The 20,236-nt window shown below is 39.3% G+C and overlaps 2 protein-coding genes across 11 annotated transcripts in view; one reads left to right on the forward strand and one right to left on the reverse strand.

The window, feature by feature from the left end:
• rapgef2b (Rap guanine nucleotide exchange factor 2b) overlaps positions 1-10,665 on the reverse strand; it is a 106,640-nt gene extending 95,975 nt beyond the window's left edge. For all 10 annotated transcript variants that reach the window (XM_051420657.1, XM_051420654.1, XM_051420652.1 and 7 more), the window contains exon 1: positions 9,973-10,665. In XM_051420657.1, coding sequence (XP_051276617.1) covers positions 9,973-10,041 — 69 coding nt within the window. In that variant the 5' untranslated portion in view covers positions 10,042-10,665. The remainder of the gene's footprint in view (positions 1-9,972) is intronic.
• A 1,369-nt stretch (positions 10,666-12,034) lies between these two features.
• LOC127374944 (uncharacterized protein C4orf45) lies at positions 12,035-19,243 on the forward strand. The gene is made up of 4 exons (XM_051420681.1): positions 12,035-12,658; positions 13,572-13,801; positions 14,108-14,166; positions 19,086-19,243. Exons 1-4 carry the CDS (start codon positions 12,595-12,597, stop codon positions 19,147-19,149), a joined length of 417 nt encoding a protein of 138 aa, XP_051276641.1. The 5' UTR covers positions 12,035-12,594; the 3' UTR covers positions 19,150-19,243.
• Positions 19,244-20,236: the final 993 nt, after the last annotated feature.

Consider the following 20,236-nt stretch of genomic DNA (forward strand, 5'->3'; position numbering starts at 1 on the left):
CCATCAAGGCTACATAACACATAAGGAGATCTGCATACTAATCACGGCAAGAATGATTAAAGAAAAGGGTTTGCTCTCAGCAGGAATGGTTTAAGTGTGAAGGAAATATAGGGCCATATGGGAAAACGTCTGGAAGTGGACGGCTGTTTGAGGTCAACCAAGGCAAGTGTCAATTAGCCCGGTCAAGGTCTGAGGCGCCCATAAACTAATGCCGTTTAATGAATAATGCTCGGCTGTGCTGACATCATAGCTTTTAGTGAGAAATTATTGCTGGAATGGTGCGAGAAAGACATACCACAATGTCACCAGAGTGAAATCAATGTCAACTGGGCTGAAAAGGGGGAATGTTGCATCACAGCAATAAATGTGTTTCCACAAACTTGTCCCAGAGGTAGGATCCTAAAAAAAATCTGGGCACACACACAAGCTCTGTGGTTTAAGAGTAGGATCCTGATAATCTCAGACTGGCACCAGAGCGATCTAGACTCCGTTCGAAAGAGAGTGTAATCGGTGGTTGAGTTGAGCTAAGATAATTATCCCCTTCTTCCCAAAAGCAGGAAGCAGGGAGAAACTGTCAAACATTCCAGTAAGAATCAGATTACTTTGAGGGCCTTGGTAATGAACAGACATTTTCCCTGATGGGCAACGGAGGAACAGAGGGCTGCAGAGCTGGAAACGTGACCAGCTACAGGTTAGACAAACCCTCAGGGACCAATTACAAAGATAAGGTTTCAACAAGACAGATATTGTACACCAATCCGCTTCACTGCACACAGGAAGTGGAACAACAGTATTCCTAATCACTGATTTATAAAATGGGGAAAACAATGTTGTGTGGAGGCTTTTTCCCTCCTTCATTGCTTTCTTTTTTAGGCCGTGTGGGGCTATTTCCCCCCTTTTTTTGTCTTTTCATGTTCCTGCCGGTAGAACTCAAGGACTGCTGCTGCAGCATTTTTCACTTTTGACAAAAGCATCCATTAGCAGAGACAGCTGGTTTTTGCTCATACTAGTGTTGTAATAAATGGCCTCTTTTAGCTCACATGGCAAGTAATTACCTGCCTGCCACCAGCACAGCTGTTAATAAACCACAGTTTGCATGAGGCATGACAGACCATATTAGGATCAAAGGCACATCTAGCAAACAGTGTTATGACTCAACATTACAACTTGATGCTGACTAGCCATCAGGTCAAAGATGCCTTGGCTGAATGATGGGACTGAACTGTTTCTCTCTACATGCTTCTAATCTGATATTCCACTTTCACACTTTCCCTTTACACACCAGCCCTACTCTACTGTACAATGCATTTGTTTACACTGGAAGGGGGTGGATTTCCTTTGCATACAGACACACAGTTGGCTGGTGGAGGGAGAGTAACATCATTGCTTCAATCTGATTGGTTTAAAGGGTGGCAATTACCCAATGCTTGCAGAAAGCTGTGAAATGTCACTTGTTTAATGTTGCACTTGGAATGTGTGTAGATTTAGGCATGTATTGTGTTGTTTGTTTGGTAGTATGATGTCACCTAGTCACCTGGACCCCTGCATCTTAACATCAGGACCAACAATGGATGGTGTTTTGGTGTCCTCCTTAGTTAACTAAACTAAACTCTGCTTTATGTTTGTCATAAATGAAAATAATAATTTCGCACAATAGGAAACACTGAGTGAGCCGAACATACAGCAGGATGTGTAGGCTTAATGTTCTATATCAGTGCAACAATGTAAGGTGTAGTAAAAATAGCAGAAGGGAGATGACACCCACCTGAACAACACTTTTTAACCGACTTGTGAATATCCTATAAATATCCTCCAAGATTTTCATGAGGAGGGCCACCAGTGCCTTGCTGATGAATATTTGAAAGCTTTAACTTAAGAAGGTGAGCAATCCACTAGAGGCACAGTGTTAATGAAACTGGCTCTAGTTGCTTCAAGTGGACAGATACATAGAGCCATACTGCTAATGAACCTGGCAGTGGTTCCACAGCAGAGTAGTAGGATGGAAACATAAGGTGCCAAAGACTTTCTCTGCTCATAGAACAGAATAAACAGGTCTGCACAATAAATCTAATGAAACAGAAAATGCTGTACAAACTATACTAATATATCACTCTTTCAAGACTTTCATTTCAATGCAAAACATAAGCATTAATGTATTTATTCGGTCCTCCCGACAAAAACACTGCCCTGATCTTGACCCTGTGTGTACAACAGCAACCATTTTTAAGTGCCATTGTTACAAATTCTGTAAACAAGTATTAACTGCATGGTGAACCCATATACCGGGATTTAGAGATCTCTAATCACACAAATTAATCAGCTCTCCATCTGATCCACTTCATGTCTGAGCAGTTCACCAAGAGGGAGGATTTATACAGCAGATTATACACCAGAGTAAGCCTGTTCTGTGTGGGACAAGCCTAAAAAGGAAATTCATCCCAAGAAGTCTGGTAGTTGTTTACATCAATGACTTCACAAAACATCCTAAAACATATATATTTAGCTTGAATTCAGTAGCACTCACTACAATGGACAGATGTGTCTGATTTAGGGTTTACCTACTCAACAATAAAAAGTACAATTTATGCCATCAATCTTTTTTGTAATGTAGGTGTCACTTTTTCCAAATTCTGGAATTTCCAAAATCTTATTTAGGAATGAAGCTCTTAATGACAGCCACAGCAAGTAGCGTAACTCAATAGCTGTCGTGTAAATATTGCACGTCAGGAATGGTTTATTCTCTAATCTCTTCAAGCAGCCAAGTGGGTCTCTGACTAAGTTATGTAAAGACTGTGGTCACTCAGTGGCATGAGGTCTATTGCCTTCTGCTGTGGAGGCCAATGGAATTTCTGGAACCTCGACTCCAGAGTTGTTTTTCTTTGCTTTAAAAATATCTCAAGGAATGTGAACATAAGGAACTGAAACATGCCTTGGACATCATAACGTGTGTGTGACTCAGTAGCGACAAATGTACAGTGTGACCCTGAGGGAAACACCTGATGACCTGACACCTGATAAAGACTGGCGGCAATGCAACCTCAGGACTGCACACAGCATTAAAAGTAGTGTTCACTGTGAACTGCAGCTTTAGAACGAAAATATAATCTGTCAAAACCAAAAAGATTCTTTTTTTTGAGTTTTTGTAAAGTTGTAGAAATAGAAAGGTTTAACCCAATAGATGAAAGCAACTGATGTATGAATGACATAACCTGGAGTGAGCCCCCAATATGCCAGCATTCAAAATCTGAATATGAAAGAAGCAACAGCAGAGAGAAGACTGCGGAGAAAGCAACCTTAGAAACCAGCATGGGGTCTCTCGATAAACATTTTGAAAAAGTTACTTTAACTTCCTCTCAGCCTCTATTGTCTGAAAAGGAACTCTGATATGATTCTGCTGAGGTGTAACAAGGATACTTTGCAAACTTGGCAAAGTTAACTTTTGTTCATATGCGCTTCCTGAGGACATATCCACCTTAAACACTGTCAAAACTCTTTTATTGTTTGGTAATAAATTCTTTATATTCCGCAGAATGCTGCACATATCCTGAGTAACTACCACAGGCACAGTTTAATTGAAAGAGATTTCGCAACTATTTAAACTCCAGCTGTAAATGGCAGGTTTAGTGTTAGTCCCTCTGAATCTTTCTACTCTCTGATAGGGTTAGTCCATTAATTGATTCGTCAAACGACAAAAAATTTAAATATGTACGATAACCAACCAAGCATTGCCGTCTCCTTTCCAACTGAGAAAACTCTAGCAGAAAAAGGCCAAACAGATTTATTTTAGACATCAATACTTGAGGTTTTGATCTACAGCTGTACTTTAAGGAGTTAATAAAAGCATCCACCTACCTTAGTCATCAGTAAAAATCTACCAGTGCAACAAGCAGAGATACACAAACGTTAGCCAACATATAAAGCGCCTCAGCTTGGTTTTGTGCTCCACTAGTGTTTAAATCATGTTTCATGGGGTGAAAGCCGCTGTGTGTTTAACTTACTTCAATCTCAGTGGTGCATTCAAACACAAACTACACTGGATTGGTCTTTTCTTTATTAGATTTCAGGGAGTAACAGGCACACAGGGCTACACAAACATCCTGGTGTATTCCAGTAAGGAACACTTTGTGGAATGCGTATGTTTTCTGGTTTGTAGTCAACCATGATATCAGACATTTATCTCTACAATTAAACCATAACAACAGCCATAGATGCCATCTTCCTGCAGTAAAGAGGTTATATGTATGATTTAAGATTCAGCCTTTTCATCAGTGGCTCCCTGTACGGTCATAACACTGAAGAATCAATACTTTAAATATAATAATCAATGCCTTTTATAGGTCCACTGAACAGTAGGCAGTGCTATGCTTTATTGCCATCACAATACCATGAAAAAAAAAGGCTAAAATAAAAGCTGGATTCGATTGAACCAATCAGAAGCTGTGCTGGTCTTCTGTGTTGGTATAGCACATTTGTTTCTTTCTTCCCTTCCTGAAATCATCCCCTGTATTTAAACTGGGAGCAATACGTCACTGTGACCGCGGTCTGTGCACGTAACCACTTCAGCCTACACTCAGCCTCCACTTTCAACACAAGAATAACATGTGACATCACTTTACTTCTACAGGGTTAGCGCTGCAGAGTGCGAGCAAAACGCCAAGCAAGCAGCACCTAAATTTACAGACTGGTTGGGAGCTTTGGGGAATTAGAAAACCCTGTGCTGCCTGGGAAAATCACACCATCACGACTCCAGCAGAAAAACTCACAGCAGAAGTCCATCCTACTTTTTGAGCCAGCAATCTGGAGATAGATGTTCACATGGTTCTTACACCCTGAGAAAAATAGGAAGGAAATCACAAAACAACACCCAGCTTCAGAAAATAAAAACAGCTTTGGGGGAAAGCCATTCTTCCGGCTTCAGTTCAAAAAGCATCCTTGACGATTTTCCTCTTCCTGCTGCTTACACTGGGCAGGATGCTGAGACTTTGTGCTCATCAGTCATTTTACAATCTGTAGCAACTACTTTCTCTACAGGTTTATATGTATACCTTCATTTGTAAAGGGATGACACGAAGCAAAGTGCCAAGGGTTGGAGTCGAACCCATGGCGGCTGCAGCTGGGACTTTGTACACGGTGTGCCAGCTTTACCAGGTGAGATACCAGGGCACGCCAAGTCAATCTTTTTTTTAACACAATGTGATTCACAAATATGGTCAATAGGCCAGTATTTTACTTTATGATATTTAAAATGTAATACAATATTACACAACGTCATATATGATGAATGTGAATATTTATTTCCATATATATGCACATAATGTATTAGGAATGCATAGGACTGAATGCATTAAGCTAACAGCTCTGTGTCATTTACACTGTTTCTTTCCTGTAGTGTAAATGGCAGGTATGTGATTAAAAAGAGCCCATTTTCACCTTCATTTTAAAGTAAATACTGTTTTAAATGAGTCTTTAATAGGGCTGTTATTCTCGTCCTCCTTTCCATTTCTGTTCTCCGTACCTTTCTATCACGCCATGGTTGTTCTACAGACAAAAGGTTATTTATTATTTCAGCTGGAGCATTAAATGCCTCGCTGTTCATATCTGAGTTTGAGTAATGACCATCTAATGGCCTAGAAATTAAGATTTATTTTGCTCACTACAGGTCACTGGGGTCAAAATCCACTGAAAAATGTGTTTTCTCCCTCGGCTCTCCTCGTGCAGTCACTGCACGCCTGCACTGATCTCCTTTGCTGGTCAAGAATATGTGGAAACAATGTAAAGTAGGCAGCTTGTCCCTCCAGCTATGCGAATGTGAAGCAGGGTCACTGCAGCAGAGGACTGTGGTTTGTGGCCTTTAGCTTTGCCACCTGGCTTAACAACAGGAGAGGAGAGATAGCCGTCCTGCGTCAAGCTACTTGCACCAGATTAATGGACCAGCTAAAGCAGAAGTATTCACCTATGCACCACGGAGAGCCAAGTGTGTGCAGGTCTCTGTTCCTATAGGACTAAAAAAATGACATTGCTGCAGTCTCGGGTTTCATACTCCCTGTACTTCATGAATGATACGATAAAGATATGGATGCTGCATCAAAAAATGCAGTTCAGATCAGTGCCTTTATGGTGCAAAGTTATGAGATTACTAAAATATGGACATAAACAAGCTATTCTCAATATACACCAACAACAGCAATTATTCCATGTTAAAAACGACTTGCCTACTGAAGATCTCAGCATGCAATCCGCTCTGAAATACTGAGGCTTTTTACCTTCTAAAACATGTAAAGCAGAAGATAGATCTCAGAGTTCAATGCATACTTTGGACAGCTAAAGACAGCCCAACCCCTACCCAGTGACCTGACAAACAAACATGACACAGATAACACTTTCACACAGAAAGCCTGAGCCTCATGTTTGATAGTGAACATGCAATCTAGATCTATGAAAGGATCCACTTAGTATTTGTTTTAGATTCTGAGTAGCACAACGGTCATTACTGGTGACAAATGGATTGGTTATAAATAAAATGTCAAAAAACAACGAGTAATGCCCGTCACAGGTCACCAGAGCGCAGAGTGTATATATTTTAGAGTCTGTGGCATCCTCAATAATAAACTGCCATGTCTCTGATCAATTTAAATATTACGTTTTAGCGAGTCTGCAATGCATGACTGTACAGTGCTTCAGTGCAGGCCCATGCTAGAATCCCACTGCTGAGGCAGGCACGCTGTCATTGTGTCGTCTGCAAATCTGATAATGTGCCCGTCCTTGTATTGTCTCCTGCAGACATCTGTGCAGAGAGGACAAATACATCCCTAAGGGGAGACAGATACAATTATGACTGAGTGTACATGATGTCATCTGTACAACCCAATTAAGATTATTTTTTTTATTTTTTTTAAAGCTAAGATTTGAGGCTGGATTGGGTGAAGATAGTTGTGTGGCTTAATAGTTGGCAGTGATATAGATAGAAGGCCCCAATTCAGACCATGCAAAACATCTCAAGAACCACATTGCATGTTTCAGCAACTCTGTTTTATTCAAAGGGATGTAATTCCACCCCGAAACTTTATTGAATTTGGACATGAAAAAGAAATTAGAGATCAAATAGCCATGTCATGTTATCTTAATTCATATCACAACTGCAAAGATGTGCAGCAGGGGTTAACAGAAAAATAAAAAAATGTGTCCTTCCTCTGCTTTCTTCACTATCTGACTGCCTCCTTTGCATACTGCAATTATGTTGCACTTCCTATTACACACCAAAATCAAGCAAAGGAAACTGACAAAGCCAACGTGAACACTAGCTGTCAAGCGGTCAGTTATTTAACCTGCCATGTGACAATGGCGTGAGGCACAGAGGGTCAAATCCCAGTGTGGTCAGTCTTGAGCGATAGAGACAGATCCCTCTAACCGTTGGCTAATCCTGACAGAGAGACCCTGCCAAAACCATTAGGATAAACTGTGTCAGCCACCATAGTTGCTGGGCGCTTGAAAAGAACACCGGGAAAGGTGCTGCTATTGAAAAACACAGAAGAGAAGAGCAATAGAGCCACCCAGGCACGTGATCAAAAGACTTCTTGGTTATTATAAACACTGTGTTCTTGCTTTTCTGCAGAATAATCACAGGCTTTATTGTGGTTTTTATTGCTCTGTGACGCAACTGCAAAATGACATGGATGCAGTGTTTCTGAAGGCTGCCAAATCCTGCCAGGACATCACACTTTCACCCCTGACTAAATCTTTTTCAAACATAGTCATTTAGTCATTGTTCAGACTGTCCTGGTTGGCCTCTGTTCATTATTCATCCTCTCAAAGACCTCCTGATGAAATGTTTGCACACTGACTCAGCATGGGTTCATACCATGGCTCTAGAGTGTTGAAGGACCACAGACATAGTATTTTTTTTTTGGTTTTTTTACTGAATCTCCTTTTGCACAAGCCGCATTATCTTTTAAACAGACTACTTTCCAGCTCAGAATTTTTCAAGTGCTTAATTTCTTCTCACACATTCCTGGAAACTTTCAGAAAGAGCTGCGTTCAGACATCGATATGACACTGAAATCCATGCTGCTGTACATTCTCTCAGGTGGCAGGATGAGACAGGTTGTACCAGTTATTATTCAAAGGATCCTATTATCAAAACTACCAGCAACTATTTCCTACTGCGGAAAAAATCTATGTTGATTGGAAAGAAAACTAAAAATATTAACCACCACAACTGAATAAAATTGCAATTTGGGATTGTCTGTCTACACAAAATGAATTGGCAGCAGTTTTCATAAAAAAGATCGATAATTTCTGTCGTTTCTTACAACAAAAAACACTACCTAGTCTGAGCCTCTCCAATGTGAGGATTTGTGGTATTTGAAAAACTTCTATGATTGAATATGTTTTAGACTGACAGTTGGACAAAACACGTAATTTGAAAATGTCACTATGGGCTCAATGACAGTTTGACAGTCATTTTTGAGATTTATTTTCATTTCATGGACAAAACTCCTGAAAACAATCCTCACATTAATCAATGATAGAAATAGTTTTTAGTTTTAGCCCAAATAGAAATGACTAATGTTTAGTCTCGTCTTAGATGAACATTGCTGCTACTGATGCCAACCACAGTCTGTCTTTGTTTCCATAACCACAATGGCATCTGTCACTCCTACAAATTATAGCCTGCATAAAGCTGTAAAGACTGTGGGCCTAGTACGGCTCAAGCCGTCAATGACACCATAATTGTTTCCTCAATGTCAGATAGACAGGCAGACGGCTGTGCCATTCAATGTAGCCCACTGGTTCAAGTGGTGGCCTATTGATTGTCCATTGTGTGCAGAGCCTTTGCTGAAGCAGCATCCACTCGCAGTAAAAGCGCTGCTCAAATGAAATGATACCATCTTCACAGTCAAACCGGCTTTATCTGCAAAGCACAACTGCTAATATCGGAGGATATGCAAGCTTGTGGGTGTGTGTGTGTGTGTGTGTGTGTGTGTGTGTGTGGCTCAATCTTAATAACCAGAGCCCACAGCATTTGCATGTTCAAAGGCTTACACAACTGGTACTCCAAACTTCCCAGAGGAAGCCACAGTACTGGTATGGATTGGATGATACTGGGGTGATAATGTGCAGGGAAAGCACCCGGCTTCAAAAACAACTAACAACAAAGCATTATTTATTTATTATTTTTTCTTATTCTGTCTAACTGTGGGACGTGAAATGTCCCCATCACCCCATGAGCACAAATCATCCAATAAAAACTTGGCCACAAAGAAAGGAATGACAAAACATTATTAGGTCACTAATAAAGTCAAATAAAGCCCTAAGTACCAATAAAAGGGGGAAAAACGACAAAAGCACATCAATAACTGGACTAACTAAGAATCATTCATCTTAAAAGTGTGCCTCAGTCTACGAACAATGATCTAACAAATAAGTAAAACATGATAAGGAGCAACGTCTGCTTTGAAAGGCTACTTAAAGGCTATTGGCTAGGTTAGGATTAGCCACAGCTTGTCCCTCTCCGATACTCATCCTTTTACCCTTTAATGTTATTCTACGCTAAATGCAAAAGTCGGTTTTGCCCTAGACGACAAAAATGCAAAAATAAACACGTCTCAAATGTAAAAAAAAAACAAAAGGCACAAACTGGCTACTTGAGGTTAGATTCCCGACGAGGCTACAGCTCCTGTTATGTTAAGTAGCCTTGATTATCTCTGCTGATAGAGAGCTTAGCGGGATGTAGCCATACGTAACACTGGAACAGGCTGAATGGCAACAGTTGCAAAACACACACACACACACACACACACACACACACACACACACACACACACACACACACACACACACAGCTGCTCTGTTGCAGTTTAGGACGTTACAATGTTATAATGTAACAACTGAGTGTCAAACACACACACAAAACGCCACTTGTACAGACAGGTTACCAGCAGTAGTTACACATAGTAAATGATTTCTTCTGACCTGTTGCGTCCTTTCAGCCGGATTCATCATCACAGCCTGCCGAAAGCTGTTATCCACATAAGACGCCATTGTTTTGGAAGACGCCGTCTGGAGGATATTGAATTTCTTATCCTGATACAATGTTTACAGATATCCAGCGCCACGGATATAAACACAAGAAGTCCCCTTGCTGTCTTGCTTTATTCTTGTCGCCTGTGCTCCGATGCTAGCGGATAAGCTGGGAGTGCCCCGGAGCCAGGCCACAACTGGAGCCCGACAGCCGAGCAGTCTCCTCGGGGTGTCTGTCTCTCTGTTGTCCGAGCCGAAACCGGCTGCCAACAGCAGTCCCACCGAGAGGAAACTTCCTTTAAAAGCGCGGCTCAAACTGTCTCTTGGGAGTTATTTTCTTAATGTGAAAAATGTCCCTTTATTGAAGCCAGCGTTCATCAAAGCCATTCCTTGTCTCTTCAGCATTCTGCTAGCGACGGAAAGAAAACCCATGTAACGTTAGGAGCCACCAAACAAAAAAAGTAAGCTAACGGCTAACGGCTAACGGTTACCCCGTCAACAACAACCCGGCGTCCATTGTGAGAGGTAGACCCGAGGACACTCACTGAGAATATTCATTATATTAACATTTTTACTGGGTCTGAAAGTGAAGATAGGTCCGCCGCCGCTGTGCTCTGTTGTATGCCACCATGGTGACTGACACAGCAGAGTAAAGTCCGCAGGAGTTAGCGCTCGCACTCCTCCAAAGCTTTTCAAAATAAACCTCCAAAAGGAGCAACGTGTTTGACGTTAATACAAAGAGACAATGGAGGGAGCGGTGTTTTTAGGGAGGAGTCTGCAGTACATGAAATATACATGTTGTTTTGTTTCCCCCCAAAAAAATGTCATTTCCTCTGCACACTATTAATAAAGACCTATATGCAATATGTCAGGGGTCTTTTCAGTAGAAGTAGCCTACACAAAACGTTGGATATTTATATTAGACCAAGCACTATGACGTAACATAATCATTAAATATCTGTTTTTAGTTTATTCCTATATTTAATCCGCGGAGTGTTTCTTATTTATTGACTGTAGCGCTTAGATTGTATTATTGTCGCATACAATTATGCTTGCTTGGTATTATTAAAGGTACGATCTTATTTTGAAGGTTAAATCATTGCATTTCCTGTCTGACTGTTGCTGTGTTTGACTTGACGGAGCTGTAGTCACAAGGGGCGGCTCATGGGCGAGTCCATTGAACAAAAAAAAAAGAAAAAAGAAAGAAATTGGGAATAAGGAGGGGGGAGTGCAATGTGGCAGAGTGGTGCTTTGGGGCCACCTAGTGTCTGAAAATGGTAATATACATTTAGGTGGACACAAAGATGCACCATTTGATCAACGGTGTTACAAAAACTTATTTATCTTAGTTATCCAGCCCTATCAGCGGTGAGAGAGCTACTCAGGTTTTTACTGTAGTAAAGGTAGCAGTGCCTACATTTACTAAATAATGAAAATCCTGCATTAAAAATGTTATCTGAGTGAATGAACAAGTATTGCTATCAAAATGTAGCCTATTTAAAGTACCAAAAGTAAAATGACTCATTATGCAGAGAGGCCCATTTCAGTAATATATATATATAATAATATTACATTACTAATGTTGCAGCTGATAAAAGTGAAATTAATTTCAACTACTTTATACACTAAAGGGTAACTTAATCAATAATAAAAACAGTTGAACTGTATTTTTTATTAAAATCTGAATTTTAAAAAGTAACTAGTAGTTAATGTCAAACAAATGGATTGGAGTAGAAAAAAAAAAATGTTGACTTCCAAAATGTAGTTGAAATTGTACTTAAGTACCGTACTTGATTAAATTTACTTTGTTACACTTCACCGTTATCCTTAAACATTTGATCAGGATAGGAAGAAATAAAAATACAAAATATTCATGTCTGGTAGGAATAATATCAGATTATGGAGAATAACAGAGAATCGCAGAGTAAAATTAAATTCATTATTATGTGCCACAGACACACAAAGTTCCCAATAGGAACGCTACATTGTGACAGTCTGCTTTAAAGAGGCATTTCATTCATAAGCAAACTTCAGATTAAATAATTTGCTTTTCCTGCACGAGCTGACTCATACACTCAGTGTCTGCACAGGGAGTTCAAATGTAAGATAAATAAAAAAAGAAACAGGTTAAGTGAAGTCCAGTAATGCAACTCTATGAACTATATCCTGTATTTAGTATATGTATATAGGTATGAATAATCAGTACAATATACAAAATTATATCACAACATAAATGTTATGCTGTTGCGGTTGTTACTCTGAATATAACATGTTAAAAAAACACTCCAGTGTTACCCCTGCACCTTCATGTTAATTATTTCAGTAAGAGATCTGGGATGAATTTAGAATAGAGTAATTTGTAGTGGACATGCTTCAGCATAAGAAGCAGCCTTTGTTTTTACAACTTAACTAGGACGCAACCACTGACTCCATGACAACCAGTGGTTGCATGACAACCGACCATGACCCCATGGACAGAGCAGACCGCCAGGCTCTAGTTATCACCCAGGGGCACCCATTAAATTGGTGTATCTATCCTGCAACTAATCCAAACATCACACTGGAGGGAAAAAAATGATGCAAAAAGGAGGAGCAGTTGCCTCAGAGTCTGAGCATGGACACAGGATGGTTTTTACAGGTAGGAGAAGCATACAGACAATGTACATCTATTGTATCGACACCGTGTGCCATCCTAGGAGGTAGAATTTGTAGTAAAAAGTTTGAAATTTGAATTGAAGCAATGTCTCTATTGTTATCACTCCCAAAATAGCTAATTGGTGGGAAAGTATGTATTGTCAGACTGCTGTAACCCAGTTTCCTGTGAGATTATGCCACAGACCCCCAGAGCATTGTTTAACAATTATATAAGCATATGTTCTGTGTCCAAGCAAATATAACTGTAATTGGACACATGATGGCACTGTAACCAGGGCCAAAAGTAATACTGTATGTGTGCGTGTGTATGTGGGTCTGTATAATCGTGCTGTATGTGTCTTTGTGTGCATTAGGGCATGTCCACATAGGTGTTTGCTTTCACTGCAATAACGGATGTGTTAGACAACACACAGCGGGATGTGCAAACATATTGCTTTGTGTTATTGTCTATCACTCTGTATTCTATTAATTATATCACACAGTGTTTTCTAAGTATTAATAATTTATGTGTTCTTTATGTAACTGTTATTACTCTGAATAAACACTTAAATAAAAAAGGAAGATCAAAGAGAATGCATGTTCTGAAAAACACTGATCCTTTGCTCCAATTCCTCTTGAAAGATAATTAGTTGTAAGAAATCCCCTGAAGATAAATACTGAATGGATGCACCCTTTCATTTTTTGACTTTCTATAAACAATCTATTTCTCTTTTCTCTTCCATCTTGAATATCTCATTGTCGTTAGTTCTGTTGGATTCACCTCAGTAGCTGCTACTGCAACTGTACAGAGATTTCTTTAATGTATGCTGCACACTATTTCTCTCTTTTTTATTTAAAAGATTCAGGTTCTTCTGGTTGGGTTAAAAAAATATTTTCTGTCCACTGGTTCTAACAAGGCCCAGATGGAATTGGAGACTACAGACCGAGATCAAATTATTTCCCCCGGTACATCGGTGTGGGCACCTCATCACCTGAGGCCACGGGTGACCTCAGTTACTTGTGCCGAGCTGCACCACATGCCCCCCCTCCTATGCCCAGGCAGAGCTGCGTGGGGGAGGTAGGCTGGGGCTGGCAGTACAACCAGCTGTTGAACAGCGGGACGCTGCTCAGCAATATGCAAATTAAGGTATGGCTAAAATGCACTGTGTGCATCTTATGCAAATTAGTAAATAGAGGCAACATTCTTCAGTAATGTGGCACAACGTCACACTGAGCATGACTTTGAGAAACTGATGTAATATGATGCAATATGCAGGACCTTCATTTTAGTTTGGGTATTAGTTTTCTTGTTGTTGACTCGTGACATCATGAATATTAATTTTACCTGCTGTGGATTAGAAAAATGTTATGACAGTGTATCATGCTGTAAACATTTAAAACTACAGCATTTCAGGGATAAATTAAACTGAACTCAATTCTCCTTTTCTGACAGAAAACTGATATACGGACGGCATTGGAGGACAGAGTGACTCACAGGTTCCAGAGCAAACAGTAAGATAGCATTTGTAACCCTAACATTGGGCACGTTGAATGTATTTGGTTTCCACCGCCCAGAATTGTATTACGTGTGTGTGTGTGTGTGTGTGTGTGTATGAGTGCTGTGTTTGCACAGTGTCTGCTTTCCCCATTCATAATGCAACACTTCCACTTTTACACATGCCTCAAGCTGTTCATGAGAAATCAGCCAGACAGACATGGACACAGTCACACCACTGACATAAATACGGACCTAAACGAACTCTCTGGAAGGTTTACACTCTACCACATTAACAATCTAAAGTTACACAAAATCTAGACCCAACAGTGGTTTCCAACCTTTTTCCTGAAGAGTAAACTGCAGACCCCTAACTGAGTGACATATTTTATGTATATCTTATATTATATTCAATGTATAACAATAACTCTACAGAATAACTGATAAACGTTACAATGAACCCAACTAGTGAATACAAAAACTGCAGGAAGTTAAAAGAGTGATTTGGATGCATTTTGAGCAGATTATGTCCTGTGAATATTGCATCAGAGATGAGTTTTCCTAATATTTTTGGGGACATTTTTTTAACAATCATACATACTTAATAGGATTCTTTTTTGACAAATTCAGTGTTATCTTTCTCTGGTTCTTAGTTTTTTTTAATTGTGTACTTTTCTCATGCAGGATGAGGCTGTTTAGCAGACAATGAAGGCTCTGTGAATATAGCTTGTGTTCAGGTCTTCATTGTCCTCTGAGAAGTTCATGTCTTAAGCAGTCAAGCATGTCTACAGTCAACTTTAAAAATAACAATTTCATTTAGTTTTCTTCCCAGAAATGAATTAAAATACTGAAATACAACAATAGTGTATGTAAAAATAAAAGGTTTTATATATATATATTTAATTCAAGGTCCAGTGTGTAACATTTAGGCTCTATTGGCTGAAATAGAATATTCAGAGGTATATTTCCATTAATGTATAATCACCCCAAAAGAAGTATTGTTGTGTTTTCGTTCCCTCAGAATGAGCCACTTTCATCTACAGGAAAAGTCTTCTATAGAGTCTGCCATGTTGAACTGTCATGTTTCTACAATAGCCCAGAAAGGACAAATCAAACACTGGCTCTATATAGGACCTTTTGCATTTTTCTTGAGTTTGTGGCCACTATAGTTTCCCCCACAGACTTGGAACGTTGAGCTGTATTCAAATAGTTACAACTTCACTGCAAGAATCTTGATGTAATAGAATATGAATGAGAAGTTATGGCTCTGTTGAGCTTTGCCTGTTCACTGTGACTTATCTTTCACATTCATTCTACAGCTGATCCTGACAAGCTCAGTTTGAGATGTCCTAGAATGGCCACTGTATGTTATAAACGTAATGTATGTAACAACATGACCGTTCCTCTGGCACCACCAGTGGGAAGAATTTAGGGAGATAAAACTACATATGGGTAAAAAAAGTAAAAACATGTAAAAAAGAAACATAAGAAATGCTGATGCTTCCATGTAGGGCACTGGGCGTAAGGTATATGACATGCTATAGCCTTCACAGTCATTAGATCTCAACCCATATGAACACCAATGTGAGATTTTGGAGCAACGTGTTGGACTGCACTCCTCCGCCACTATCATCAAAACACCAAAAGAGAGACTATCTTTTGGAAGATCATCATTTCATCAAGGGTTGACAAATATTCAGTTCATGTGTTCAAATTCCCCAGCAGAACACAAACCATTTGAGATGTTTTTGATAAGCCACATAACCAAACCATTTTATTTCAGCTTTTTTTTTTTTTTTTTTGCCTAAGACAGTCACAAGATTTTTATTTTAAGATATTTATTATATCTAATGTCCCTGAGACTTAAACATTTTCCCGATCCTATATTCATTTTTTTTTTTATTCAAAGGGTCTTTATTGGCATGGGAAACAGACGAGTACATTGCCAAAGCAAGTGTAAAACACATGTATATACTGATTAGTAAGAAAACAATAATAAATCATATAAATAATAATAGGTGCTATCTATGGACATCTGGTGTCTGCCCTTTTAAGAATGTATGTTCTCTTGTGTTTATGTGAGAGGTTCTCACTGTATTCACTCTATTCCCTGGACAGATGTAGAGTATTGATTCACCCATTGTTATACGCTATTGTATTGTGTGTGTGCTGTCTGAATAGCAGTGGCTGAATCCAGGAAACCGGCTATTGAAGGCTTCTTCAGAAATGTGGGCCTAATAACAAACCATTTCACAAATGTGTCCCTTTGATAACCGTAATGACAAATTCACACTCACACATTACAGTTCCTTTGTTAGACCCTCCCACACATGGAACATCCTTTCACTGCATATAGACAGTTCCTTGTTCAATCTTAACTCCTGGATCAAACATTGCCGCAAGGGTCATCCTACCTTGACTCTGCATGCTTGTCTGTTTGTCCTGGCTGTAAGCCTGTCACAATATGTTTTGTGTCTCCTGTGTTGTGGGGATGTCAATGGTTAATGTGTTCCATTGATTCACTGCTGTCCTGTCAGCCAAGGCTTCTTTCTCTTACACTTGTTTGTGCGCTTTAACAGTTTGGTTTACTTTCTACTGTATTTGGTGGCTTTTAAATTGTTTTCTTGCTTTTGTCATGCATGTTGTTCAGGAGGGAACTGGCTGTTTGGCTAACACTGAGACAGTGACATAGATTAATGGGCAATGTCCCTGAAACAAAACAAAAAATCCATAAACTCACCGTCTACAGTGGTCACACAAGGCTGTTATACTCATTAGAGACCAGAAAACAAGATTACTGAATGAATGAAAAATAGGGAAAGATACACACAGGTGGCAAATTAAAGTGGAAAACACCATAAAATGTCCTAGTAGTTGAGCCTTCGCAAGACCACCAGAACAGCTTCAATGCATCTTAGTGCAGCTTCTCTTCTTAAACATCAATGTAGTTAATAAACTAAACTAATTATTTTTTAAAATAAGATTAGCAACATCAAGCGAATATTAGGAAGTAACCAGGCTCAGAGAAAGACAAGGTCAGATGTATAAGAAGAAAACAAGGACATTTACATTCAAGGTAAAATTTGGTCCCATGTGATATGCAAACACAGCTAGCAATACATTACAATGCACAGTGCAACACACAGCAAAGGAAGACTGATTCGAGGCAAACAGCCCCAGCTTAGGCTCCACTAATCCTCTTCTATGTTGCATCCCATCTTCAAAAGGAGCGACATGCATCAATGTTTTTAGATGAATGTGTTATGTGTATTATCAAAATCACAATGGGACCCAGCCTGCTTCACTACAGCAGTAGACCCTAAATGTATGCAGAGGCATACACAGCCGTTATACTGCCAACATCAAGCAAATGAAATCAGAACTTGAGAAGACAGTCAGAATAATTATATATAAGACTGGCATTCTGGGAAGTAGCAGCAGTCCACTTCTGGTATGTTGAAGCATCAAGGTCAAAGGTTTGGAACATACTCCCACCACAAATTAGACAAACAACGTGTGCTGATGGTTTTAAGAAACCACTCAAAATCATTTTCATGATCTTGCTTTTAATTATTTTTTATCTTTTTTTTTTTTAGCATTACCGACTACATAAATCCTGTATGACTTTTTAAGATTATTTTCATTATTATATTATTCTGTGTTGACACAGATCCATCAGCTGGGTCACAAGTTATACAGATTGCTCCTGTGAGCAACCTTCCCAAATCCCCAGGCTCTCAAGCCTCACAGCCATTACATTTACAGTTAAAAAGTATTCAGGGTAATACATTATTTGCCTATTTGATAATTGCATTGTCATACAGAAATCTGGGTTTTTGGAAAGTCAATCAACACAAACCAGCCACAAAGAAATGCAAAACAGTCACAAAGGAGAAGAACTACAAAGAGGAAAAAAAATCACAGAGATAAAAAACTTGCCACAAAGAGATGCAAAGCAAGCACAGAGACAGAAAATGACCACAGAGAGATAAAAAAAATGACTACAGAGAGATAAATAATTATCACAAGAGACACACACAAAAAAAAAAACAACATTTCAGTCTGGGTGTGTTGCTTCTCTGTTGGACATTTCTGTGTCCCGTGGCCCATTGTCTTATAATCTGTCCATGGCTATAGGCTATTTGGTGTAACGAGTGGCAGCTAATCATTGATATTATTTCAATATATTAAAATATCTAACTATGTTTATTTGGCATTCATGTATCACACTGAATAGACAGTGTAACTATCAATCATTTACAGTGTATTGTTGTTAAGTTACCGACTGAAATGCGGTCAAGAATCCCTGAAGCTGTACAGTCTTCATCAACATCTCTACACTGAAAACCATCTTACTCCCCCATAAACTCTTTTTCTTTGACCTTCCACTGAGGTTGAGGGTCACTGTGGTTACATTGACCCTTTTTTTAAATTAAATCCTAAAGTGAACATCCAACACAATAGTCCAGCACTATAATGGAAGACCTCTGCTAATAAGTATACATAGTTTTTACGAGAAGTTACATTTATCAGTCAGCCAGGGTCGAGTATTATACAGTAGTTGTTCTGTCTGTGAGACGTGAAGTCTGCAAATTCACTCATTTGTAACAGATTTTCCTGATTTTAGCAATGAAAACTAACATATGGGGTAAAGAGTTTCTTGGAGACAATAGTCCTTAAAGAACAAACTGAAACTCCTTAAGTCCTCTTAAACCAAATCAATAGGTTATTTCTATCTTTGGGATATGTTAATAATAATAATTGTAACCAATAAAGGACTTGTGTGAAAAGTGTGTCTTTAATATGTGAGAGAACAATAAACCGAATAAAAACAACACACCCTGTAGGTACACATGTAGACCAGGGATGTCAATTGATTCTTGTATGATTCATATCTTTTACCACCTCTAATGGCTGCCTATCTGTTACCTCCCAGAAAGAACATGACAGATGACTCACCCCAAGTCAGCACCAAGTTTCACAGAGACAGTCAGCGCTAACAGCAGATGGCATTCCACTACCCACGGCGGCTGCAGGAACCTGACTGTTAATGAGAAGTGCCCCATTTGATTAAACATCTTCTAATCCCCACAACATGTTGACTTTTCAGCACTTTCATTTCATTACATAAGCTCCAGCCTGACTGATTCAGAGAGAATTTGACACATTTCTCATTATCGAGTTTAGACGTTGTGTTTTCTTGCACAATTCTACTTGTGAAAGTTCATGGCAAGTTTATGATTCAGTTCTCTCTGTTATAATTATTGGAATTTACACTGGAATTCTGAACTAGAGCACACCTGAAAGTATGAAAACTGGGCCAACAAAAGGGCTAAATTGTTGCTTTATCAAAGTTGCTCGAAGCAATATGACCAGTCAGATATGGCATTGATTCCTCAAACTGAAGATTGTCTCGAAAAAAACCCACAACAAGTTGTTATTGTTTATCAGAGGTCCGTCTCCCCTCTCGCAAAGACACAGATATAGACTTTTAGTTCCTGTATGAAAAGTGCCTGGTAATCTATCCCAGCAGCAACAGCAATCATATCCACTTATGGCTGGTGTAGATAACTGTACAGATTGTTTACCACAAGAGAAACCACCAATTTTTATATAATGAGCCGCACAAACATCCATTTCTCGAGGTCAGCTGCAATTTGCTGGTAATACCATCACTACAATAGGGTGCCCTCAATCTGACACCCACCTGAAGGCATTTTGTGGTTGATCATTGCTGAGACAGAACACTATATGTATTTACAAGACACTCTGAGTGGCAGGCAAAGCCAAAAGCTTCATAAAACCAGCATGGGATCCTAAGGGGTTGCTATCAGTTCAGGCACCCTGTTAGGATTCATTTATTCAGTATTCCTCCATAGGTATTATTCAGTGATTTCCAACATTTTTGTCTTATGGCCCATAAAACAAAGTACCGTCCACTTGTGTCACCTATGTCTGTGTATTAAGACTATGGTCAGCTGAAGAGTTGTTTTTTCCTCCTGCTTTATCTGAGTGCTGAAGAGGTAGAATTAGCCAGCATTTACAAGTTAAAAAGCAAAGATTAGAAGAACATAAAAATATCTTTTT

The sequence above is a fragment of the Dicentrarchus labrax genome, unplaced genomic scaffold (assembly GCF_905237075.1).
Source record: "Dicentrarchus labrax unplaced genomic scaffold, dlabrax2021, whole genome shotgun sequence".
NCBI classification, from domain to species: Eukaryota; Metazoa; Chordata; class Actinopteri; family Moronidae; genus Dicentrarchus; species Dicentrarchus labrax.